Source organism: Manis pentadactyla, chromosome 11 (assembly GCF_030020395.1).
Source record: "Manis pentadactyla isolate mManPen7 chromosome 11, mManPen7.hap1, whole genome shotgun sequence".
Classification (NCBI taxonomy): domain Eukaryota; kingdom Metazoa; phylum Chordata; class Mammalia; order Pholidota; family Manidae; genus Manis; species Manis pentadactyla.
Genome location: NC_080029.1, coordinates 49,622,465 through 49,647,585, shown reverse-complemented (window position 1 = coordinate 49,647,585; position 25,121 = coordinate 49,622,465). Strand labels below are relative to the sequence as shown.

General features: G+C 39.9%; 3 protein-coding genes across 11 annotated transcripts in view; 1 reads left to right on the top strand and 2 right to left on the bottom strand.

Annotated features, from left to right (window-relative positions):
* The window catches only part of L2HGDH (L-2-hydroxyglutarate dehydrogenase), a 57,016-nt gene extending 55,808 nt beyond the window's left edge, over positions 1–1,208 (bottom strand). For all 4 annotated transcript variants that reach the window (XM_036917243.2, XM_036917248.2, XM_057488475.1 and 1 more), the window contains exon 1: positions 1,053–1,208. In XM_036917243.2, coding sequence (XP_036773138.2) covers positions 1,053–1,192 — 140 coding nt within the window. In that variant the 5' untranslated portion in view covers positions 1,193–1,208. The remainder of the gene's footprint in view (positions 1–1,052) is intronic.
* On the top strand, positions 1,048–13,691 carry DMAC2L (distal membrane arm assembly component 2 like). 3 transcript variants are annotated; one of them, XM_057488479.1, is made up of 5 exons: positions 1,048–1,171; positions 10,829–10,940; positions 11,820–12,028; positions 12,614–12,785; positions 13,558–13,691. In XM_057488479.1, exons 2-5 carry the CDS (start codon positions 10,837–10,839, stop codon positions 13,670–13,672), a joined length of 600 nt encoding a protein of 199 aa, XP_057344462.1. In that variant the 5' UTR covers positions 1,048–1,171; positions 10,829–10,836; the 3' UTR covers positions 13,673–13,691. The 3 variants fall into 3 exon arrangements, with proteins under 3 accessions (XP_057344462.1, XP_036773182.1, XP_036773197.1); XM_036917287.2 differs by lacking the exon at positions 1,048–1,171 and adding an exon at positions 1,289–1,431; XM_036917302.2 differs by lacking the exon at positions 1,048–1,171 and adding an exon at positions 1,785–1,926.
* A 2,494-nt stretch (positions 13,692–16,185) lies between these two features.
* Positions 16,186–25,121, bottom strand: part of CDKL1 (cyclin dependent kinase like 1) — a 46,595-nt gene continuing 37,659 nt past the window's right edge. For all 4 annotated transcript variants that reach the window (XM_057488476.1, XM_036917278.2, XM_057488477.1 and 1 more), the window contains exons 6-10: positions 24,732–24,932; positions 22,625–22,707; positions 19,746–19,802; positions 18,441–18,596; positions 16,186–16,890 (exon numbers count right to left, since the gene is read on the bottom strand). In XM_057488476.1, the coding sequence (XP_057344459.1) occupies positions 16,783–16,890; positions 18,441–18,596; positions 19,746–19,802; positions 22,625–22,707; positions 24,732–24,932 (605 nt within the window). In that variant the 3' untranslated portion in view covers positions 16,186–16,782. The remainder of the gene's footprint in view (positions 16,891–18,440; positions 18,597–19,745; positions 19,803–22,624; positions 22,708–24,731; positions 24,933–25,121) is intronic.

The following is a 25,121-nucleotide window of genomic DNA, read 5'->3' as shown; positions in this document are numbered from 1 at the left end:
GTTACTGTTGGGGTAAATTGGGTGAAGGGTACATCAGATTTTTTTTCAACTTCTTATGGGCCTATAATATTTTCAAAATAAAAATATAAACAAAACCTTCACCAACCCTGATTTTCTTCCCTTAGGAAAACCTTCCGAAGAGTTGTCTCCACATTCCCACCAGGAATCACAAATCCTATCCCATTCTAATCCTCCTCCAATTCAGTAACACACAGCAGCCAGAGTCAACTTTTGAAACACCAACATTTAATTACTCCCCCTTCTTAAAAACCCTTTAAAAGCCTCCAAAGCCTCTTAGAATAAAATTTAATGTGTAGTTTAAATAAAATTCCTGCTGTGATGTAGCCCTTCTCCAGTGTCATTCCACACCATCTCTGTTCCGCCAAAGTCCAGTCACACTCATCTTCACCGCTTTCTAGTTCCTGAAATAGCCAAGAGTTTTCTAGCTTTAAAGACTTCGCATAAACCATTCTCCACAGAAAGCAGAGAAAGTGGTTTCGAATGGGACCTCCGAACTTCAAATCACAGGACACTGAATTCTTCAGGCTTTGATTAGCGCATGAGCTGCTTCTCACAGGAACAACTCTAGTGTTTGCTGACAGCTGACTGACTTTAAGAACGTTTCAGATCTTCCAAGCAACACCAGGAATGCATATTTGATTGCTTACAGCGCGGTAGTTCCTTTAATCCTTAAAACGACCGCCTACGGGAGAGACTAGCACCCAGTTCACAACTGAGCCTTTAATGAGCTTAAGTAACCCGCCCAGAGTTGAAAAGGAAGTGGAGAGCTTGTAATCAAAGCCAGAACTGCTTCTGACCTCTACGCAATACTGCGTGTCTTATCCTCTTCCTCCAGCCCACGAACACAACCAGGGAATCCTGCAGGTAGCTAGCTCCCTTGGATCCTGGGATCCAAGACTAGAGACGGGCTCCACATGATCCCAACTTTCCCTCACGCCCGAGACGGGAAGACCAGCAGGGGCAGGACAGCGCGAGGCGCCTCTGAAAGAAGCAGCATTGCAGGCGGCGAGCGCACGTCAGCGGCTACTCACCTGGTGCTGGCTCGGCGGCCACCTTGGCACAGTGGCCAGGGCCTCCCCAGTGCCCGCCAGCCTGCCGCGGAGAAGCCCCCCGGGAGAGCCCCCCTGGCGGGTCCGCAGGTACTGCCCAGGTAACGCAGCACCGGTACCATCGCCCGCGTCCGTCCCCTGCCTCAGCCCCAGGGGTCGCTCCTAGGGCCGGACAGAGCCAGGCTCCCTGCGCTCTCTGGGCCCGCCTCCCACGCGGGAGCCAATGAAGCGCGCGCCTCTGCCCCACGTGGGAGCGGACCAGTGACCAATGGAAGGGCGCGGAGGAGGATGATGGGGAGGTCGGCGACGCTGTAGACGCGAGGGACTGCCACTCGCTCGCTCGCTCCCGCCCTCGGACGCTGTGAGTAGGAGTTAGGCCCCGAGCGGGGCAGGACTAGGGTGGTTGTTACGCTCTGCCCTTTCCCTACTCGCATTGCTAGTCTGACTGAAAACCCGGCTCGCGCAGTCGCGCGTCTTCGTCTTCACCGCCGATCCTATTGCGGGCGGCGGGAGAAAGTGTGGGCTCGGTTACGGTGAAAACTCTCCTTTGGGCGAACCCAGCTGCCTCCCTTCCTCCCGGCCCCGCCCCGGCCCCTCGAGGCCTGGGCGGACGTGCCCAGAGAAGGGGCCGGAGCGATCCCAGGATCCAAGGGAGCTTGCTTCCGCCCCTACACTGTCTATCCGGGCCAAGACCCTTGCGCGCCGCAACGCCTGATAGCCTGCGGTCTCTGCGCCGCCTCTGTGAGCTCCCGAGGTGTCTTTCATAGTCACTTATTGGGCCTGGGAACACCGACCGCCTACATGAACCACACCATGCTGCCGTCATTTAGCAGTCTCTCTTAAATACTGGGCCGAGGTACAGTTTTACATATGCTGTGCGTGCCTGGAATAGCGACTCACCTGTACAGGTCACTTCACCCATTTGTTTATCTGTAATATGCGGGAGTTGGGCAGTGTAATCTCTGAAGGACCTAATTCTGTAAAATTACGTGATTCCCCTGCATCGTGCCAGTTTAACTCACATTCTCTGTGCCCAATGATGGATTTTGATTTTTAGGGTCAGGACAGCTGAACAATAAAAGTAAAATGATATAACTTTATTGCTGGAAGGACTAATTTGGCTTCAGTCTTTAATCAAGTGGCTTGGGCAAGTGATTTCACCTCTTCGCCTCAGACCCTCTGTGAACTAGGAATAATAGCAGAGCTTTCTTCGTAGGGCTCTTATGTTGATTACATACATAAAGCGTTGAGCACAGTGAAGTACTTAATAAATGACTGCTTTTATTATGTTTAAATGGTTTTACCCCCCTGGAAAACTGTACATAATTTGCTTTTTTTTGAAAACTGTGTAGAATGTTACCTGCTTATTCCATCACAAATGAAAAAAAAAAGTAAGAGATGGGTTTTTTTAATTCAATGTCTTATTTTGAGATAATTTCAGATTCCCATGTAGTTGTATGAAACAATAGAGAACCTGTGTACCCTTTACCCAATCTCCCCCAATGATAACATCTTGCAAAGCTGTAGAACAATCAGAACCAGGATATTGACATGGACACAATCCATTGATCTATTTCAGATTTTCCCAGTTTTACGTCTGTTTAGTTCTATATAGTTTTTAGTATAGTATAGCCTATGTATTTAGTTCTGTACAATGTAATTTATTATAAATTCTTGCATACCACAGTCAAGCTACAGCACAGTTCCATCACCACAAGGATCCCTCCCTCCTGAGGGCACCCATTTCCCTTATCTGTTTTCCCTTTATAAAATCTTGTCACTTTTTCATTTTAAGAGTATTCTATAAACAGAATTATACAATATGTTGCTTTCCAGACTTATTGCTGAGTAAGCAGTATATCATGGTATGGATATATCCCAATAGGTTTAACCATTCATCCATTTAAAGGACATCTGAGTGGTTTCCAGTTTTTAGCTATTTTTAATAAAGCTGCTGTAGACATTAATGTATTGCTTTTTGTATGAACCTGTTTTTGTTTCTCTGAAGTAAATGCCAGAGAGTCCAGTTGCTGGGTCATATGATAAGTACATGTTTAGTTTTGTAAGAAACTGCAAATGGTTTTCCAAAGTGGCTTTACCTTTTTACTTTCCCACCTGCGATGTTTCAGTGGTCCAGTTCCTCATTGTCACCAACATTTGTTATTGTCACTACTTTTTATTTTAACCACTCTGACAGGTATACAGTAGAGGTATGTTATTTTTAAGTTTGTACAGGATGTAGTGGATTTATTACTAGGTTGAATAGAGGATCATGTATTTCTAGGTTCATGGTCAGACTTTCATGGAAAAACTGGGCCCATAGTAGGGACCCTTTTTACTACTCTGTGACTTTGTGTATGTGCTTCTTAGTTTAGCAAGAGCTAAGTGAAAAATGCATGCTCAGCTCTCTTTATAAATTTTCTGCTTACCATCTCCCATAGGTTTGAGTATACTTTCAAATCAAGAGCTCGCCTTACACTTACACACCCTGTAATGTCTTTGGCTAGATAATTATATTTATGACACCACCCTCCTCACCTGAAAGTTTATGTTTATCTTCTTTCATCTATGTCAGAACCTAGAAGATGTTAGTTCAATGAATGCCAAGTGATACTGGCCTAGGAATGAAAGGCTTTAGGACCTTTGTTTCTAATTCCTATAGAATTGCTCTGTTGTTCTATTTTACTAGATTGTACACATCTCAGGAATAAGAACTGGCATCATAATGGGAGATTTGCAGTGAGTTGGGGTTGTAATTGGGAAACAACTCTCCAGTTCTGATACCACTGTACCCCTCTCCCCACATTTTATACCTTTCGAGAACTGGTTTGATAGTTCACTCTTTTTGACACTAAATTAGCCATAACTGAGTAGTGCTCGCCCCTACCCCCACCCTGCACCAACCCAATTACTTACACTTAATACATAAACACAGAACTTATACTTAAAAAAAAATCATTGTTTTTATGCAATTGGGAGCTCTCAGTCAACCTAGTCAGACGCTTGTTGTATATCCTCTTTTGAGTAACACATCAGAGGTCTGCGCTCTAAGACACCAACATAATTGTGACTTTTAGAAACATTTGGTACAAATTTTTGTCTCAATACCATGTTGTGGTAGTAGGAAGTTTGATATGTGGGTTTTTTTTTTTAATGAATTTAATTCCTAAATTATCAAAGCAGTAATTTAGTGGTGGTTATTTTTTAACCTATTTTTAACTGGTTTAATTCATTAGAGCTAAATTCACCAATTCACCACTAGAGGTCTCCTCTTTCACTGTAGTAAGCATTCCCAGAGGTAGCTGCTTGAATTAATCTGAAACTCATTAGCAAAGTCCAAGTTGAGAATGTGAAAACCTACCATTTTTTTTTCTAACCTTTGCAGGCAAACCTAGGTGATGTCCCGGGTTCAGGGCCAGACCACCACAATAAAGCAAATATCTCGATAAAGCTAGTCAAATGAATTTTTTGGTTTCCTAATGCATATAAAAGTTACGTTTTATACTATAGTGTAGTAAGTGTGCAATAGCATTATGTCTTTAAAAAAACTATGGAAACCATACTTAAAAATACTACATTGCTAAAAAAAAGTGCTAACCATCATCTGAACTTTCAGCAAGTAGGTCTTTTTGCTTGCAGAGGGTCTTGACTCAGTGTTGATGGCTGCTGACTGATCAGGGTAGTGGTTGATGGTTGGGGTGGCTGTGGAAATTTCTTAAAGTAAGACAACAATAAAGTTTGCCACATCAAGTGATTCTTCCTTTCACCAACAATTTCTCTATAGCATGTGATGTTGTTTGATAGCATTTTACCCACATCAGAACTTCTTTCAAAATTGAAGTCAGTGCTCTCAAACCCTGATGCTGCTTTATTAACTAAGTTTATGCAGTCTTCTAAATACTTGGTTGTCATTTCAACAATCTTCACAGCATCTTCACCAGGAGTAGATTCCATCTCAAGAAATCACTTTTGCATTGATACAGTCACATCATCAGGCTCCATTTCTGATTCTAGTTCTCTTGCTATTTTCCCCTCATCTGCAGTTAACCTCCTCCACTGAAGTCTTGAACCCCTCAAAGACATCCATGAAGGCTGGAATCAGCTTCTTCCAAACTCCTGTGAATGTTGCTATTTTGACCTCCACCCATGAATCTCAGATGTTCTTAATGGCATCTAGAATGGTGAATCCTTTCCAGAAGGTCTTCAAATGACTTTACCAGATCCATCAGATGAATCACTATCAATGGCAGCCTTAGCCTTATGAAATGTATTTCTTAAATAATAAGACTTGAAAATCAAAATTACTCCTTGATCCATATGGACTGCAAAATGGATGTTGTGTTAGCAGACATGAAAACAACATTCATCTCATCGTACATCTCCATCAGAGCTCCTGGGTGACTACTCAGTGAGTAGTGCTATTTTGAAAGGAATCTTTTCTTCTGAGCAGTAGGTCTCAATAGTAGTCTTAACATATTCACTAAACTATGTTGTAAATAGATGTGCTGTCTTCCAGGCTTTATTGTGCCATTTAGAGAGCACAGGTGGAGTAGATTTAGCATAATTTTTAAGGCCCTGAGATTTTCTGAATGGTCAGGAGCACTGGCTTCAAGTTAAAGTCACAAGCTGCATTAACGCCTAACTAGCACTTCAGCCTATCGTTTGAAGCTTTGAAGCCAGGCTTTGACTTCTCTCTAGCTATGAAAATCCTAGATGACATCTTTTTCTAATAGAAGGCTGTATTATCTACATTGAAAATCTCCTTAGTGTAGCCACCATCATGAATGAGTTTAGCTAGACCTTCTGGATAATTTACTGCAGCTTCTACATGAGCTCTTGTTGCTTCCCCTTGCCCTTTTATGTTTCGTAGATGCCTTCTTTCCTTAAACATCATAAGCGAACCTCCACTAGCTTCCATCTTTTCTTCTGCAACTTCTTCACCTCTCTCAGCCTTCATAGAATTGAAGAGAGTTCAGAGAGAGGGCCTTGCCCTGGATTAGACTTTGCTTAAGGGAATGTTGCCGTTGGTTTGATCTATCCAGACCACAAAAATTTTTTCCATATCAGCAATAAAGCTGTTTCACTTGCTTATCTTTCATATGTTCACTGGAGTAGCACTTTTAATTTCTTCAAGAACTTTTCCTTTGTATTCACCACTTGACTCTTTGGCACAAGAGGCATAGCTTTGGACCTGTCTCAGCTTTTGACATGCCTTCTGCACTAAGCTTAATCATTTCTAGTTTTTTATTTCACTGAAAGACATGCAACTTTTACTTTCACTTGAATACCTAGAAGCCATTGGAGGGTTATTAATTGGCCTAATTTCAATATTCTCTCTCAGGAACTAGGGAGGCCTGAGGAGAGGGAGAGAGTGGGGGAATGGCTGGTCAGTGGAGCAGTTGAACACTCAGTTTATTGATTAAGTCCCATCTTATGAGAGTGTGGTTCATGGCTCCCAGAACAATTACAATAGTAACATCAAAGATCACTGATCACAGTTCACCATAACCAATATAGTAACACTTGAAAAAATTTGGAATATTGCAAGAATTACTGAAACATAACACAGTTAGAAAGTGAGTAAAGCTGTTGGAAAAATGGTGCCAAAAGACTTGCTTGATGCAGGGTGCCACAAACCTTCAGTTTGCAAAAATCGTATCTGTAAAGTGCAGTAAAGCAAAGCACAATAAAATAAGGTATGCCTATATTGCCAAATAAAAATTTGATTTTCATGTTTAAATTATTTTAAATATAATATCTAGTATTCTTAGAGATCATAGCTGAAGTAAATTTGACCTTCCCTTTAAGCTGAATTGTAAGGTGGGCCAAAATGAATCAAGTGAAAACACTTCAGTTTTCATAGTTCACTCTAATTTACCTGCTTAAAAATAGCTTCCCTAGTTTTACCTTTCTGTATGAAAATATGTCAAACCTTGAAAACTACATTTTCATTGAAGTCTTAAATTAGGGATGGCACTGTGGTAGGTGCTAGGAAAAATGGAAATGTGTAAGATGTGTTCTTTGCTTTTCCTTTTCCTCTACATACCTTTTTTTCTGCCTAACTAAAAACACTTAGTCATCCTTTGAGACCCATCTCAAAAGATTCCTCTAAGGTGAAGCCTTCTTTTCACTCCCTCCTCTAGGCTTTCACAGAACTTGTTCATACCTTTATTAAGATACAATAGAGCATGTTACTTGTTTATGTGTCATATGTCTCCTTCACTGAACTATACATTCTATGAGGACAGGAACCATCTTTCTGTCTTTGTATCTCCTTTGTTCTGTTTATCTTACCATTGTATCTCTTGCCCTAAGTATAGTGGATATTCAATAAATATTTATTGCATGAAAGAATGAGTAGATGGATGAAGATGACATTTGAATAAGATCTTGAGGTTGGTTACAATTTCCAGACAGGAAGAAGGACCTGTGAAATTAGACCAGGGGCCAGCGTTACTCAGGGCCACCAGTGTAATGTGATGGCCTCAACAACCTGAAAAAAACAAGGAAACAAGTTCTTTCCTAGAACTTCCAAAAGGAATGCAACCCAACTTATCGATGTTAGGTGTCTGGACTCCAGAAAAAGTTGCAGTAAAAGATCAATCCAAACACAAAAACATGTAACTTTGTTTATGAAATTTCAGGATTAGAGAAATTATTTCCTAAATCCAAGTGATGATAAATTGACATGTGATCCACTTATGAAGAAAATACACATACTAGAGGACAATATTATGATTAAAAAAATATTTTAGCCTTATGAGATATACCTAGTGTCTCTCCAACAGATATTATCAGAAGAATTGCAAGAAAAACTATATATTACAAAGGCCAGTAACACCATGGTGGGGACGTAATTGTCTCAGGTCTCTCCAAAACTCAGATTAACTGCATGACAGAGCAGCCTCCACAATAAGTGCCTACTGCTGGTTAGGATATACATCATCTGAGGAGAAAATGGAGATGGGAAACCTGCGGCCCATAGAGAATAAGTTTCCCAAAGTCACAAAGCTGGAAAGTGGATTCAAACACAGTCAGTCTGATTCTAGACTCCATGCTTGCTATGAATTGAATTGTGCCTCCCCAAAAGATATGTTGAAGTCTTGATCCCTGATGCTTGTGGTTGTGAAACTAATATAATACTCTGAACAGCTGTGCTATAGTGCTTACTCAGAGTGAATAAGAAAAAAGGTAGAAGTAAGAAGTGCTGGCAGGGATGTGGAGAAAGGGGAACATATCTGCACTGTTGGTGGGAATGTAAATTGGTGCAACTACAGAAAAAAGTATGGAATTTCCTCAAAAAATTAAAAAGGGAAATATTGTTTAATCCAGCAATTCCATTTTTAGGTATTCATCCAAAGAAAACAAAAACACTAACTTCAAATATATGCACCACCATGTTCACTGCAGCATTATTTGCAATAGCCAAGATACTAAAACAACCTACATGTTCATCAGTGAATGAGTGGATAAAGAAATTGTGGTATGTGTATATACAATGGAATATTCAGCCATGAAAAAGAATAAAATCTTGACATGGATGGATCTCAGGGGCATTATCACACACACACATATACATACCAAGCTAATAGATACAGAAAACACATTGGTGGTTGCCAAAGTTGGGGATGGAGGATGGGAGAAATGGGTGAACTGTTTTTGTCTAAATAAATTGAATTTTAAAAAGAGAAAAAAAATTCCAGACAGGATTGGGAGGGCGAGGAGGGATGGCAATAGAGGGAACAGCCTGAGGAAGCTGGAGAGCCCAGATTTCTAATGAGATTGGCAGCCCATGGAGTTACTAGAAGTGGGCATAGGTGGAGAGAGTTTTAACAAAAAGCTGGGGAGGTCTGAGAAGATGAGACTGATCACAGGGGAAGAGGTTTGCAGCAATAAAGGCAGAGTGATGGTGGAAGAGGGATGAATAGGGTAGATAACCCAAGGGTCTGCCCTCAGACCTCACTTCTCACTACTGCATAACCTCAGGGTCCTCAGTCACTTCCTCAGCTCTATGGTGGTTCCCACTCAGGTCTCTTTCTAGTCCTCTTTTTTCCTGGGTTCTAGAACCATTCAGTGACTCAGGAAAGAGCCCTTGACTGATATGAGAGAATTAAGTTCAAGTTTCAGCGCTGGCACCATTTAGCCATGAAACATTGGGCAAATCCTTTTAAACACATGCATTTATTAATACCCTGCCTTGTTCCAGAAAGGATTTAGGGTGTCAGCAAGTTACTTAATATCAGGGCTTCAGTTTCCTCATCTCTAAATGAGAGGTTTGGTCTACATAATCTTAAATTCCTTCCAGCTCTACCATTTTGTGACTCTAATGACTTGGTCATCTCCACCTAGAAGTTCTGTGAGCACTTCACATTTAGAACATGAAAAATTGGGAAAAAACCCTGAACCCATAACCCTGTCCTCCTGACATTGGTATCTGTTAATAGCATCAGCATCCTACCAGTGACCCAGAACCAAAACTTAGTGTCATCTTCGACTCCTCTGGGCCTTGCCCCAGCATCTCACTTACTGAATCATGTGGAATCCACTCTGTAATGTCATTCCCCATTCTTGCCCCACTTGGCCCTTTCTTGTGGCCCCGTGTAGTTGAAGTTCTTATTAGCTATCTCTCTGTCATGCTGTGTTGACCCTCAGTCTTCAAGCTGTTGTCTTAGTAATAGTCCTTCAGCATAGGTCTTCCAGTGCCAGTGCTCTGTGCTAAAACCTCAGTGACTCCCTCCTGCCTACAGAAGACAGTCCAAATTCCATGGCTGAACTGGCTGATCATATGAGACCCTTCCTGTTGGGACTGTGTAAATTGCCTCCTCTTCTCACCACAATCATGTGCTAACCAAAGTGGACAAAACATGCCTTAAATGTACCTGCCTCAGCTAATTACCTGACGTACCTTTTCCTGGCATCTTTGGCTGTTGAAATCCCAGTATGTCCTCATTTTAACTCTTTGAGATATTCATTAGGTTCTATCATTGATTTTTAAATACTTGGTAGTTTGTTTTACCCTGCATTAAGTTGTCAGCTCCTCAAAAGCTGAAACCATGTATCATTTATCTTTGTTTTCTCCTCACTTGGCACACTACTAGAGAAACTTGAGGTAAATAAAATTGGACCCAGCTCAGAAATCACTTTCTCAATTCATGGTTGTAGATTTGTATAGCTGGAAATTCTCTGTACAAATCATCTATCTCATTTTACAGATGTTAGTTACCAAAGGTCAGGAAGGTGAAGTTACTGCCCAGTCTTTCCCAGCCGCCCTTGCACAGTTCTTTGCACTGTTCTGATGACAGTACACGCAGCCTTGTCATAAGATTTGTTTTCATGTCTCCTCTTCCTTCCTGGATGTACGTTCTTAACCCCAACACATGCTCCCTAGGTGATTTTTGCTTGTATGGAAATGTAGATTAGCAGTGGAGCTGGTTTCAGCAGATTCGCTGGTGCACTGCCTGCATGGACACCAGGGGGGGCAGCACTGCAGGCAGATTCCAGCTGAGGACTTGAATGGTGGAATTCAATGTCAAGGCTGGAACTTCATAGACTATCCAATCCAGCTTTTTTTTTGCAGCAAAAGAAACCAAGAAAGAAACCAGACTGACTTGCTTAATAACCGTTGAGTGGCAAGTGAGTCATCAGCTTTACTGGCATAGGAACATTGACCTTGCAGTTAAAGTAAACTAAGTTACTATATGTACAGGACTCTGATTGCCAGCTGACGACCTAATATGAATACTGCTTTGTTTGTCTAGATAAAATTATGCTGTTTGGAAAAATTTCTGGACAGTTGTGTGGCTTAAAGAAACTCCCATGGTCATGTGACTCCAGACACTTCTGGGGCTGGTTGAATGCAGTGTTCAATAAGTAAGTTACTCTTAACTAGAGTGAAGAAATGTGGGGATTATCCCAGCTAGATGAGTTCCCAAGAGCTATTTTGGTTATTCCTTGTATATCAGATGTTTTCTGTACAGGGTGTGCAGTATGATAACTAATGTTGTTTAAAAACAAATAAAACACACACAAGCATTGAATGAATACCAGAAAAATAGATTACAACATATTAACTGTCTGGGTTGCAGGATTTCAGTGATTTTTCGTATTGTCCTTTTAACACACTTTCAAATTTTCTACAATAAACATTTATTATTATGATGATCAGAAAAACTCAGTAAATGTAATTTTATAGTATTTTATTTTATGGCTTCCTAAGGAATATAGTTAGCTTTTTGAATACTATCAAGGGAACTCAAGTTCTTAAAAACTTAGTAGGTAGCATGCTTAGAGATACCATTTTTGAAACAAATGAACCTTCTTGTTGCTTAATATAAAATTAACACTAGAAAAAAAGGTACATGTAGAAATTAGTATCACTTAATGAGATTGAGCATAGGCTCAAAATATTCCATCATTTATAAAAATAAGTATAATCATTTATTCAATACATAATTACTGAGTACCTCCTGATGTCAAGCATTGTGCTACATATGAATCAATGAAGACTTGTGTCTGCCTGATAAATTCATATAAAAATAATATCCCTTGACAGAGTTTACATGGAAACAAAAATAAAGGCAGAAAAGGTAGCAGGTAGAGCCATTGTATGTTTTTTTCACATGATTCTCACCAATATCTCCCTCCTCAGTCATTGAAATGAAAAGTTGCTTTTCTGTATTTATGTTGGTGATTAAAGTTAAAGCTAGTGAATACACTAATCGCTAACTGCTTTTGTTCCCTTGCCAACAGAGTGGATCATGAACGCATCAGGGCTGTTGGCCCTGACAGGGCAGCGTCCGAGTGGCTGCTGCGCTGCGGGGCCATAGTGCGCTACCACGGGCAGGAGAGGTGGCAGAAGGACTACAACCACCTCCCAACAGGCCCTCTGGACAAATACAAGATTCAGGCAATTGATGCCACTGACTCTTGTATCATGAGCATTGGATTTGATCACATGGGTAACTACCCAGTCATTTGCTTTAGGAAATGAAGGTGATTTGCAGTGACATTTTGATGCAGTTGACTCACTATTATAGTCATAGGTGGGTCCTTTTTGCCCTTTTCGGTGCAGTCCAGCTTGTTTGTTCCTGTATATGACATTTATTTTTAAATTAAATAGAGGTTACAGTCACCTTCCTTTCCTCCCTCCTTCACTAAGTTTGTCTCTATACCTTTATTTTGTGGTTTATTGACTTAAAATTCGATGCCTTGTTTGTCAGATTAGCTCGGTAAACTTCTGTCACTAAGAAACCTTCAATAATATAAGAATAATTATATCCTCACAATTTCTGCTTGTATGGTCATTTCCTTCCTCCAGTGCATGGGTCTCTGACTGCAGAACGGCCCCGTCTGTCAGAACAGCCTGAGTAGTGAATACCTTGTATGGTTAATAGTGTAAATAATTGTCCCCATTTTCCTGGGACTGAGGTTTCCCAGGACATAGGACTTTCAATCCTAAAGCTAGAACTATCCTGGGTAAACTAGGATATTTAGTCATCTTAGTGGTAAAGTGGATTCTTCAACTGTGCTTTTTTATCCTCCAGAGGGCCTACAGCATGTTGAAAAAATAAGGCTATGCAAGTGTCATTATATCGAGGATGGCTGTTTGGAGAGACTTAGTAAACTTGAAAACTTACAAAAAAGCATGTTGGAAATGGAAATAATTTCATGTGGGAATGTCACAGACAAAGGCATCATTGCTCTGCATCACTTAAGGTAGGTGGTCATTTCCACCAAAATGGAAACTTGATAATGATGATAAAGAGAATAATTAGAATTTAAAACAGCTGAGCGATTCTTCTTTTAAGTTCTTTTTTTTAGGTCTTTTTAGTTCTGATAAGTATAAAGAAAATAACTTTCATCTGTAATAGTTTGAAACAGCTACAATTATCAACCTTAAATATAGAAGTTTTACTTCATTTTTTTTTAGGTGGCATCTTTTAAAAAATTAAATCTACATAAAGCACTTAGCATGGTGCCTGCTACAGTAAGCTGCCAGTAAGCATAGCTATTTTGCTTCTTATTCACTTTTTAAAGCCATTTTTCCCATGTTCTGTCAATAACCTCAGTATCACAGGAAGTTTGGGAGGTTTTAAACCTAAGAACCAAAAGTACTAGATTGTTTTCTCTTACACTAGTTGAGGCTTCAAGGCTTCATCTTTTAATAGAAACTTGGTTTAAGAACTTTACCAATTTTTTTCCCTTTCTGGGTAAGATTCATATTTTATATTTCACATGCAAAGGAGTTCTATGCTATAATATACATGTAGTATTTGGAAAGACTCAGCTAGAATTGTTGGTGTAATTCAGAACTAAACTTTTCAAAGTTTGGCTTAGTTAAAATAGTATGGTAAGACTACTGTTCTAAAAGTTATTTTAAAAATGTAGGGTGATAGAAATATTCTGTAATTTTTTCTAAAAGTCAAATTGAGTTTGGTTTTAATGCTTTAAGAGTAAATTGAAGTAACTTTTTTCTTTCTTTTTGCAGAAATCTCAAGTATTTGTTGTTAAGTGATCTTCCTGGAATAAGAGAAAAAGAAAACCTTGTCCAAACCTTTAAAATAGCACTGCCTTCTCTGGAACTAAAGTTAGACTTGAAGTAAAATAATAATATTCAATAAGTGTCTTATTTCGTATCATTTGAAATTGTTGGTCCTAAATAGAAACAAATATATAATCATCAGAACTATAAGGATATCATATCATGACATTTCAGAAGCAGAGAGTCCATCATGTAGAAAATAAATATTCAGGCATAACTCAACTGAAGTTACTAAGTTGGAAGTGAGAATTTATGTACATTAAATCATTTTAAGAAAAATGCAAACCAAGTAGCAATTTTAATATATTTATTTTTTTGTAGGTATCTCTTGATATAGAGTTCTTTAAAGTGATTTAAATGTATAAGTTATTCTTTATTGTATTTTAATAGTAATGTTATATTTTCAGGTTATTGAAGCATGTTACTATATATGAGAACTTGAAAGCTAAATTTCAGACTGATTGATGGAGTCAGTTATGCAAAGTAGTCAGTGGTTTTTGAGACATTCATATTGCTTCCCAGGATTTGCATGCATTTCTCGTGATCCTGAATTTCTGTGTTCTTTTTAACATACATATTTTATCTGAATGAATAGTTTCTAGCTGATACGTCTACTTTGTAAACTTAGTCTGGTGTTTTATTAAAACTAGACATACATACTTGGCTGAATTCACATTGTTTTGCTGACTCCAGTAAAATAAGAAACAATAATGAAGACTAGCACAGCTATACTGATTTTTTGCTTAAGTTAAAAAATTGCTTTTGGCAGAAAATTTTAACATCAGTTAGAAACTAATTTTTATTCCCTCACCTATGTTGGATACTACTTCCTATGAGCTCAAGGGACATCAAAAAGAAGTATAGGCACAAAATTCAATGTGTATCTAGAAAGCAGTGATAAAGAATATCACAAATACATAAAAACAGATCTTTATTTTTACCGGCTTGAAATGGCCCTGATTCTATTATTGTTAGTTATATGCTGACTGTTCATAGATTCCTGTATGTTTGGTCTGAATTAAGCTGTTGAACATAACCTTGACTGGAAATAGTTTTAAAATAAGCACTAAGATGCAGCATTCAAGTAGAAAAATGAATTTTAGTTGTGTTTAGAAAACAGCTTATGTAAATAGCACATATCATAAATGATATACTATTTACTAACATAATTGCCACTGTCATTTTAAAAAACCAAATTAATAAACAAAAAACAAGGATGTACAACAGTCTCATATGAAACAGTGACTCCATGTCAAAGAAAGGATAACAAGTATAATTAAATTAAGCATAAGTATATATTTAATAAAACTCATTAGAAAAAAATTTTAGTACTTCTATCTCAGGTTTGTTTGATTGCTGTGTGGTGAGGCAACTGATTGAAAATTTAGTCTGGAGCTACTTTTTCTATTCTGAATGGTCTTCTGTAAAACTACTGAATGAATTAGACAGTTATAGTCATCTGCCTTGTCAAGTGCATTGTTTTGGTTAAGGGAAAAAGAAAACAACAATGTATAAACTATTCACAGAAGTCAGATGTCCTTCCTTGTCATTTGAATCAAAGCTGCATAACAAGATTTTGATAATAGTGGGACTAGTTTTAACCCACTATCAGCTCTATGCAAGAAGTTACATATGTCAGGATGCCTTAGGATACCATTAAACTGGCTGGGGTAGTCAAAATTATTGAACAGATGCCAGAATTTGGTGGATTACTTAGCAGTAAGAGAATAAAGTCAAATGCTCTCATGAAGAAAATTACCACAGCAGTAAACTGAGAGTGCAAAAGAAATGTTCTGAAGTAAAATACAACTTCAAACAGGGCTGAGAGTTGCTAGGAAATATAAGCAGCAAGTCAACCAAAAATGGTGTTAAGCTATAAAAGAACAGACATGAGCTTCAGATTGCCCTCATGTCGAGGGGATGAGATGAAAAAGCTGTTTGAATCAGAGCAAAGGCCACTTCAAAGCTAATTAAATGTTACCATTTTAAGTATCACTGTGCAAAGCCAGGAATCTTCAATAATAACCATTTTGGACTACTTTCTTGTTATCAGTTGTTCACATAGTATACACACACATATATGTAGATATATGTGCATGTGTATGTGTATATATGTGTGTGTGTACATATATATATGTACACACACACATATATATATGTACACATATATATATGTACACACACACACATACATTATGAAAAGATACTTCAGAGGAAACATGAGTTTACAACTTAATATCTTTGATGACCAAACAAAAGCTCACAAGTAATTTCTTCCAAAAACCCAGATCACTATATACAGTTCTGTCTGTAGGTCTGCCTGCAAGACAGGGGCTGAGCTGGGGAGAATGAAGTACTAATTATTTGCAGCCCAACAGGCTCAGTTCCTGCAGATCCTGTAGGTCCTGTTCTACCCCTTGATCAGCTTCAAGCTTCACGCCACAAGGGGAATTGGGTGAACAAGTGTAGACAGATTACAGTAAATTCATCTTGCCTGCAAAAATGACTAAGATGCATCCTTTACTAAAAGTAAAGTATATGTAAGAAATTTCTATAAACAGATCATTAAATATATAAGCAGATAAATTAGTCTTTTAATCCACATATTTTAAATATTCTGAACTCTTAAATATTCCAACAAATGTTTTAAAATATAAAAACCAAGCAATAAATGGAATTTTAAACATTCTGATTTCAAGAACCAAAACCCCATACATATGATGGTGAGAGAATCTGAAAAGGCAGAAGATAGGACTTGAGGTAACAGAGATCTGAGGAAATACACCAGGGCAGTTTGTAATCCATTTTTCACTTGTTCTGTCCGGTATGTTCTGTGCGGTATGACTGAAGTATAAATCTTTTTTACATCTCTGATTTTGCCAGAGGTATGGGCAGTAGACACAGTTTATATTCTGTCCATGAGCTCAGATACTTAGATGCCGCAAAAATACAAGTGAAAATGCAAGTGGGCTTTTCCTTCCTGTTCTGGATACCATGGTCAAGCATGGAATGCTCCCTCCCAAATTTCCCTTCATACCTTGCCAAGTGGCCTACCCCAGTTTGTCACTTGTTTCCTATCTTGATGTTTTTTCAACACTGTGATTGCTTTCAAATGTTTTATTTTTTCAAATTATGGATCAATTCCTTTTTAATCATCAATCTCTAAGCTCCTTAAATATTTGGAAAATGGTAGTTAAGTTTCTTCATATTACAGTAGTACTTCTTATTATCCAAAGCTGGAAGGATGCTGCTGCTCGTCAGCTGAGGTAGGCACTGCAACTGAAAATACACAACACAGAATTAGGTTCCATACTGTGCACTCTTCATTATTGATTACACATCAGGGAAGAGGTACTAAGTAACCTTTTCAGCACAGAAACACTTTCTCTGCACAGAGTCTGAGAGAAGACAAATGCTTAAGTTTCATCTCTGCTTTTCCTTGTTAAGGTTTATTTTATATTAAAAAGCAAAACATGCACATTAAAATTTAGAGAATATGACAAGGAAAAATCTACATATTAACATTCTTGGGAAAAAGCATAGATTCTCAGGAATTTAGAACTTGTAGGAACCTTAGGAATCATTTAAGCCAATGGTTTGTCTTACAGCAAAGAAAACTCATGTCTGGAGCACTTAGGAAATAAGGCAAAACTGCTCAGTTCATGCTCCCAGAAGGAAAATGTCAAGTAAAATGAGAACATACACATATTTTTGGCTTGTACTGTAGAGCCTTAGATATCTGAAAAGCAGGTACTTTTTAATATTTATAAATAAGTTGAATCCTTCAGGAACTATAAGCGATACACCAGTTGGTGGGGTTCCCCTCTTCATGTAGAAATATTTCTATCAAGACCCTGGACTACTGCACACAAACAGCAAGCTAAGGGGTTACTGGAGGGAAGTCTTACCTCCAGTCTGCTTTGCTACCTGGGTCGTATATGACAGAATATAATAAGCCATTCTTAATTCTATAACTCTGCTCTATCTTGGGGCCCTGGAGTTCACACTGTATCTGTTCCTAATGGACTATCCACCCACTTCTGTCCTCCAGACCACCCCCCACACTACCTAGATGCCATTCAGCCTACCGGGAAGAGGCAGCAAAGGCCAAGGTATCATAACTTAGAGCTGATGGGCCACCTAGGCGGATCCAGAAGTGACCAGGAGTAGCACACCCATCTTGGTTGTGGTTCCAACTAGCCCATTCTAAATTATTACAGCTTTTGACTTAACAACGAAACACTTAATGTAAGGCCATCCTGCCACTTTACACCAGTCACATTGTTCTTAGGCTCCCTACAAGATAGATGCTATTGTCTGGTTAAATGTGCTGTTCTGCTTATATCACGGTACTTAGCCCAGCCAACTCTGACCACTGAAGGATCAGGGAGGAAAAAGTTCCTTTTCTGGATAAACCTGAAACATCAATCAATACTGAAGGTAAACATGATGACAGAGCTGCCTGGGATAAATGAGATTTCATTTTCCAAAGCACAAGCTGCACACGGAGCAGGACTTATGCTCTTGTACTTGGCTGAGACCTGTGCTCATGCATGCCAAAAGCCCTTTCTCCTGTGTGGCAGCAGGGAACTGCAGGGAAAGGCCACCTTTAGAATGAAGGGAGAAGGGGCCCATGGAGGCAGACATCCCTAAGCGCCCTGGTTGGTGGGTCATGTGATCTGTCTCCTTGGCTGGAATGAAGGTTTTGGAGCTGCAAGCTGCAACCGCCACCTGAGTGTAGGTGCAGACGCCCTGCACCAGGTGGTAGGCATGAGATCATTTGCAACCGCAACCTTGGATGTTCCTGTAAAGCAGTGCCCCATTTTTACCCCAGGCAGGTGCTTTCGGCTCTGTCTGAGAGTCTTCCTCGATGGTCTGTCATGCTCTTTTGGTGAATCCCCTATTTCTCTGATGCTGTCAAAATATGTTTGCCTCAGCAGCTGTTCACACGTCAGTCTCTCAGCTGGGTTCATGTGGAGACAGCCCTAAAAGGACAGAAAATTCCCTCTGCTTACTTAAATAACATTTTATTAACTTATTATCATTTTTTCTTCTTTGAAAGATTAAACTCTTCAGTTGGGAACTGAGTGGAATGGGGCAGGGGAGCAGCGAGGGGGTAGGAAAAACACACCAATCACGATTTTAGTTCTTTCCACAATTATTCCTAAATGGCCAACCACATAATAAATAAATAGTTTCTAAAAATAGTAACAAAAAATAATTTTCTCCACCTTGTTCTGTTCTGGAGGCAATTGATGCTCTGTCCTGAAGAGGTAGGATATGATTTGGGAGTTCATCTCAGTGCCCACCTGGAACAACCCACTTAACCAAACAAGTTTGGGCCATTGTATATACTTTGTAAAATCTAGTTTATTTAAAAAATACCTACCTATGGTAAAAATAAAATTCATACAGGATATAGCAAAATCTCTCTGCCACTCTAATTCTTCCATTTCCCATCTAGTATCAGCTACTTTTGGGGTGGGGGAGCATATTCTTCCAGAAATAGCCTTTGCATTACAAGCATATATGTGTATGTATATAAATGCCTATATATCACATCATTCTTAACTATTTGCTTTGCCACTGAGTAGGCAATGAGTCATACTTGAATAGATTAAATCTCAGCTACATACCCCAAGGAACTGTCTTAATTTTTTTTATTACAAATGCATCAGTAAATGTACTAAATGCTTTTTGAAATGGGTGGGACATTGACTGTAACTTGCAAATATTTTAATTGTAACTCATTTTACGTAAGAGCTATAAAGTTTTGAAAATCAAGTTTCAAAACCAAAACATGTTTCAGAGATACTAGGATTTGGCTATTAAAGTGGTTCCTATGGCCAAACATTTGGAAAAAAAAGATCCCCTTCATAAAATAAATACCATCCCTCTGAAATATCCTTTTGTGTAAATTTAGATTTCAAATACAATGTTAGGTTTACTTGAAGTGAAAAACACAGATGTTTTCACTGTAACAGAATGTGACCCATTTAAAAAATTTGTATTTTTCAAAGGAGAACAATTCTAAAAGGAACACTTCAATTCATGGATTGACAAAAATCATTCAGATTCCCTGATGGCGAACTGCTGTTGTGAGCTGCCTGGTCTGTTGGAAGCCATGCCTTTACCTTTAAGAGCCCCAGGGCAGGATAAGAGATGTTTGGAAATTTTAATTCAAGTGGTTCCTGTTTAAAAAAGAAAAAGAAAAGGGGAATTTTATTTACAGAATGTATTCAAAGATAAGTTTACCTCAGATTGAATTTCTTTAGAGTCAGAGAAGCATCTTCTGGGCACTTTTCTTGCTTCCTCCACCCTCTGCCCACCCCACCTGAACCCCCACCCCCATCCCATGCTTGTTTCACAAGCTCCTCTGACCTGGAGTCGAAATTGCTTCTCCAGATTTTCTTCCTAACCACTCCCTGTCTCCTGAAGAACTGAGCAATTTAACAAATTATGAAGGAACACTAATGCAAGGGAAAAAACCCACTTGGGCAACACTCCCCCGCTTCAATTTCTGTAACTTGCTTTCCTCAGAATAATTTTCGGCATTTACATTGGCATTTATGTAAAAGGAGGCCTTAATTATTGCATTTATTGACATTTACATAAAGGGACCTTCAAAATGAATTTTTTTTTTCTAGTTAGGTGAACAGCTGCTTCTTGGTTTTCTGGAATAAACACTATTTTCTCCCCTGACAAGAGTCTGCTGTTTCCCAGCTTATCCTACTGGTTACAGTCTCCTGAGCAGACATTCATCAATCGGCCTTTGGCCCTATAAGGCTGTTTTGCTCCAGTTGCAGGCTGGAGACAATCAGGAATAACAAACACTATAAAGTGGGAGGAATGCTGAATGTCAGGCAGACACAGCCAGTTAAAGAAATATACCACTGGCAAAGAGGCAAATCAAGGAGGGAAGCGGAGAAAATAAGGGCCAGGCACACTGAGCAAAATGAATGTCCAGGGTGCGTAGTGTGTATAAAGATGGCAGTGTGCAAGCAGAGGCTGGGTGACCCGCCAGACTCATTCTAAAACACAATCCTGAGAGCTGTGGTCAAGCTTAAGAGCACAGTGTTATTTTGGACTGGGAATCAACCCCCAACAATCAATTTCCAAGTGTGTACTCACTAAGCACTGTTAAAAGTAAGAGCCTTGGTTTTGAAGTTCCCGAACATCACCAGGAAAAAAAAAAATCCGAAAGCAGATTTGTATTAGCCCTTGAGAACTGCCTCTTCCCCCATGCCACCCATATCTTCAATATTTCTCTTGTTATTCCTGTGTGTTGAATCTGAACACCGCTGGGGACTGACATGACAGTGCTCACACTGAGCTCTGCTGTCTCAGCCACAATGCCGGGATGAGGCCGGCTGCTTGGCTGTGATATGAGGGGCCCATCCTGTCTGCTTAGCTGGTTTCCTGGCCCCAGAAGCAAGCAGGCCTCCCTCCGGCAGGGTTACTGACCAGCAGAGGGACTCGGGCAAAGATGTTAGCTAGCTGCAGCCTCCACGCTGCTTCTTCCGGTGTTCTGTCAACAGGAAATCCCCTGCAGGACAACCTCTGGGAAACCATGGGAAGCTCTCACACTGATGAAACCCGGTTGTTTCTGAGGCTTCACTGGCAGACCAAGCAAACAGGACATCACTAAGGGATAGTCAGTATGGCACTGGGAGTGCCCAGGTCAGAAAGGAGTCGGTCATCTCCCATATGCCAGGTGTCATTCCTGCCTCTCTGTCCCAGCCTGACCCACTTTTCCTCTTCCTAGTGCAGCAGGAGGGAGAGTGGGGACGTGGAAGGTGGAAGCCTTCACTGGGCAAAAGCCAAGAGGTCGAGGGAACACAGCTCAAATGCAACCTAATGGAATGTGCATCTGGATCCTGAGCAACTGGAGGGTTAGTCTCAGTCTGAAAGTACCTTCCTTAGACAGTAGAAATGTGGGATCTCACAAATCTTAACTGTGCTATGAAATGTTTTTGATTATAATACAGGCTCATTAGAAGACATTCAAAAATAGAAGGAGAAAGAAACCAAAGAATAAAAAAATCACCTGACCACAAAGAGTTATCTACTGTTAATATTTTGGTTAATATCTTTGTAGCCATTTATTTCTCAGATGTAAAAAGCTTTGTGTGACTTTCCAGAGGTTGTCATATTATTTTATATTTACATATGTAAATGTATGTATATATATATAGTATATTTATTAAATATTTTTATAATTATGTCAAATAATTTATACTGTTTTAGAACCTTTTTAACAATAGAACCTTTTTAACAATAGAACCTCATTTAACAATATGCTGACATTTTTTATTATTTTTCCCAGCTGTGTGGTATTTCTATTGTAAGGTTATACCATCATTTATTTAATTAATCCCCTGCTGGTGGAACACTAAAGAAAGATTATTATTAAAGAATGCTACATATTGATGCATTTTTCTAATGGTTTCATTGTAATAAATTCTTAAAAGTGGGTTAAGGTTATGCAAATTTTTCAGTTTTTTTTTAAATGAGTGTTTTCCCCACATTGGCCATAGAGAACAGGTACCAGAATGAGGCTGGCTAAGCAAGTTCATTATCGTTTTCCCCCATGGTCTGGGAAGTGAAGGCACAGTAGAGTAGGCTATTTGGACCATGTTGGATTTTCCTGGATGAGTCATTGCCTAAAAGTTGATTGGCTCTGAGCTACCAGGTTTCAAGTGCTGAAAATGATGAAGCACAGGTGAGGCTGGGAGGGCTGCTCCACACTCCTGTCCAACTTGCTGGCTAACCTCTGCTTGCAGCAGTCTGTAGACCAGTATTCAAGGCCAGGGTCTCCCTAGCCAACTTGCCCCAACTTGCTTTGCACCCTTAGACTGACTTTGCAGTGCAGAGTCATGGGGCTCAGGCAGATGAGTACTTACCAGAACCTAGCTGTCCTGCAACTCCCCACATAAACAGAATGATCACCACTTGAATGCCCTGGTAGCCTTAGCCCTGACGTACAGAGCTCTTTCCAAAATGGGCCACTCACCATATCTTCAGGGTCTGGAATTTTCACTCCACTGAAGTACTGATTTGTGCTAAATACTTGCTGGTGCCTAGGAATGAGATCTCCTTTGGACAAGAAGAAAGAGGGGGTAAAATGAGATCAGTTAGCAAGCACTGACTAATGCTTTTCCATCATCGGAGCTGTGTCTGTCTGCACTTATGCCTATGAAGGCTACAGTTGGCTCTTCTAATCAGGGGGAGAGGCATGTAGGCAGCCCTCAACAACCTATACATACTGTGACCTGTGGTGGATGAAACCCTGTGTCAGGTGGAGGAGGCAAGCACAGAAAGCTCTTGCCCCTCTAAGGCTCACAGTGCATTGGAGGAATCCAAACCAAACAATTCAGGAGCACACATACCCACAGATAATATAATGCCTTTCTCTTTATAACAAAGTACAACTGCAAATCAAAATCATAAACTGAATCCTGATGGGTGGAGATAAAAGTGTGCTGGTCTACCACTTAGAACAGCGCTGACACACAGCAAACAGTCAACATGTATTTGAGAGAGAAAGGGAGGGAAAGAGGAGAGAGGAAGGAAGGAAGAGGGATGGAAGGAGGGAAGAAATCAAATGATGGAAGATCTTCTAGAAAAGAATATGTTTCCAATCTGGGACTGCATTTTGTTGTTCCACCAAATAGCCATCACTTGGAAATCCCATTTTATCTACTGTTTAGAATCACTTACAATGTGAAGCAATGAAACAGGAGCATTTCTGTCTCCTGGAGGATTATGTGCAACTCGCACTGCCTACGTTTCAGCCAAATCAGTTAAAATCAACCTCTGTAAAATTCTAGGGGTGATACACTTGAAGAGGAATTTTGTTAGGAGAATATGAAGAGATACTTGGAAGGATGCTGCTGGGGCAAGCCATGCTCACTCCCAGAGCAGAGTGAGCAACAAAAAACCTCCCAGCCAGGACCACAGAAGTGCTGCCATTGAACTGGGCTGGAATTCCTACCCCACGATATCAAATCTGATTTTACCAATTTGTTCTGGAACTTTACCTATCACTCAAACCCAAAAGCTGCCATCCCACCCCATTTTGGACCAGCAGACAAAATACACTCTCTGGATGCCTTGCCCCATATCTCAGTGAGCTTCCTCATGAGCATCCTGTATCTTGATAACCTTCGTCCATCAGATAGTTGAAAGTGGGGACATAAAGAGGGTACCTTAAATCATCAGGAGAAGCACTGCAAAGGAAGGCTGAGTGCCCATGGAAGGGCTCCAAGGTGACTTACATGTCACCCCAAAAAAAGCTATCAGCAAATGTTCATTGCCTACTACGTACAGATGTTGGTAGGGTATAAATAGAAATATAAGACATGATCTCACCCTCAAATAGCTTATGGTATCTTTGGGAAGATTAAAGTACAAGACATGGTGACAGCAGATGCTACAAGAGTTTAGAGAAGGAAAGCTAGCTTTAAATTGGGATAAACAGGGGACTAGTACTCAAGCCCCTAAGTTTTGAAAAGGGCAATCACTGCTTATAGATCTGCTCATCTGCCCCTCTTCTTTCTCTCCCAGCCCCACCCCAAGAGGAGAAAGAAAGGAAAAAGCATCGGGATGGGAAAGCAAGACAAGAGGAGCGACATAAGAATGAGCCTTCCCTTCCTGATGCTTAGGTTTAGAATCTTCCTCTATAACATCTGAATAATCCAAACTAGCTTGGCAGGCTGGAGTCAAGGACATCCAAAGAATGAATGACCACATGACAATAAATGAAATAAAACACAAGAGCATTCTGTAAACTGTTAGGACCTTACAGAAATGTAAGCCTTTATTGATACTATGGTCATTATTCAGAGTTTAACTTAACCCAAACTATGCTGAAGAGAGACTCTTGTATCTTCGTGGACAATTAGTATATACTCAAAATTGCTCATTCTTTTTATTATTATTTAACAAATGTGGACACTTTACATAGATATTTTGATGGAGTTATTTAAATGAGGCTTTGAGAGTTTCCCTCTTTCATAACTGCAAAGGGCATTCGGGAAGACAAGGGACTCGGCTCTGCCCTGTACTGACATGGGTGAAACTATCTAGTTTCCTAAAAGGTGAGACAAAGTACTACTTACCCAAGGTTTTCCTAATCAGATAGAGCTGATCCACATCTGACTGTCCTGGCCACAGAGGCACCCCTGACAGCAGCTCAGCAAAGACACAGCCAATTGCCCAAACATCTACTGGAGGGCCATACTGTGTATCCCCCACCAAAAGCTCTGGGGAGCGGTACCACCTGGTAGCCACGTAGTCTGTGTAGTAGGCATCTGGTCCAGCTGGCCAGTGACAGGACATGGAGAACAAGAACAGTGGAAGCCTGGAATCAATACTGGGGTGGGTAGTGGGCTAAGAAATCAAGCTTGTGCCCCATCATGTGGCTTTTCTAGATCAGTATTTCTCAGTACTGCTATACATTAAAATCACTTGGAACACAGTATTTGGTAAATGACTACTTCTTGGGTCTC

Excerpts from the sequence above, each read along its gene's own strand:
- DMAC2L (XM_057488479.1), top strand. The coding sequence starts at position 10,837 with ATGCTGTTTGGAAAAATTTCTGGACAGTTGTGTGGCTTAAAGAAACTC. Across the intron at positions 10,941-11,819 it reads TTGAATGCAGTGTTCAATAA|AGTGGATCATGAACGCATCA; the intron begins GTAAGTTACTCT and ends CCTTGCCAACAG. Across the intron at positions 12,029-12,613 it reads CATTGGATTTGATCACATGG|AGGGCCTACAGCATGTTGAA; the intron begins GTAACTACCCAG and ends TTTATCCTCCAG.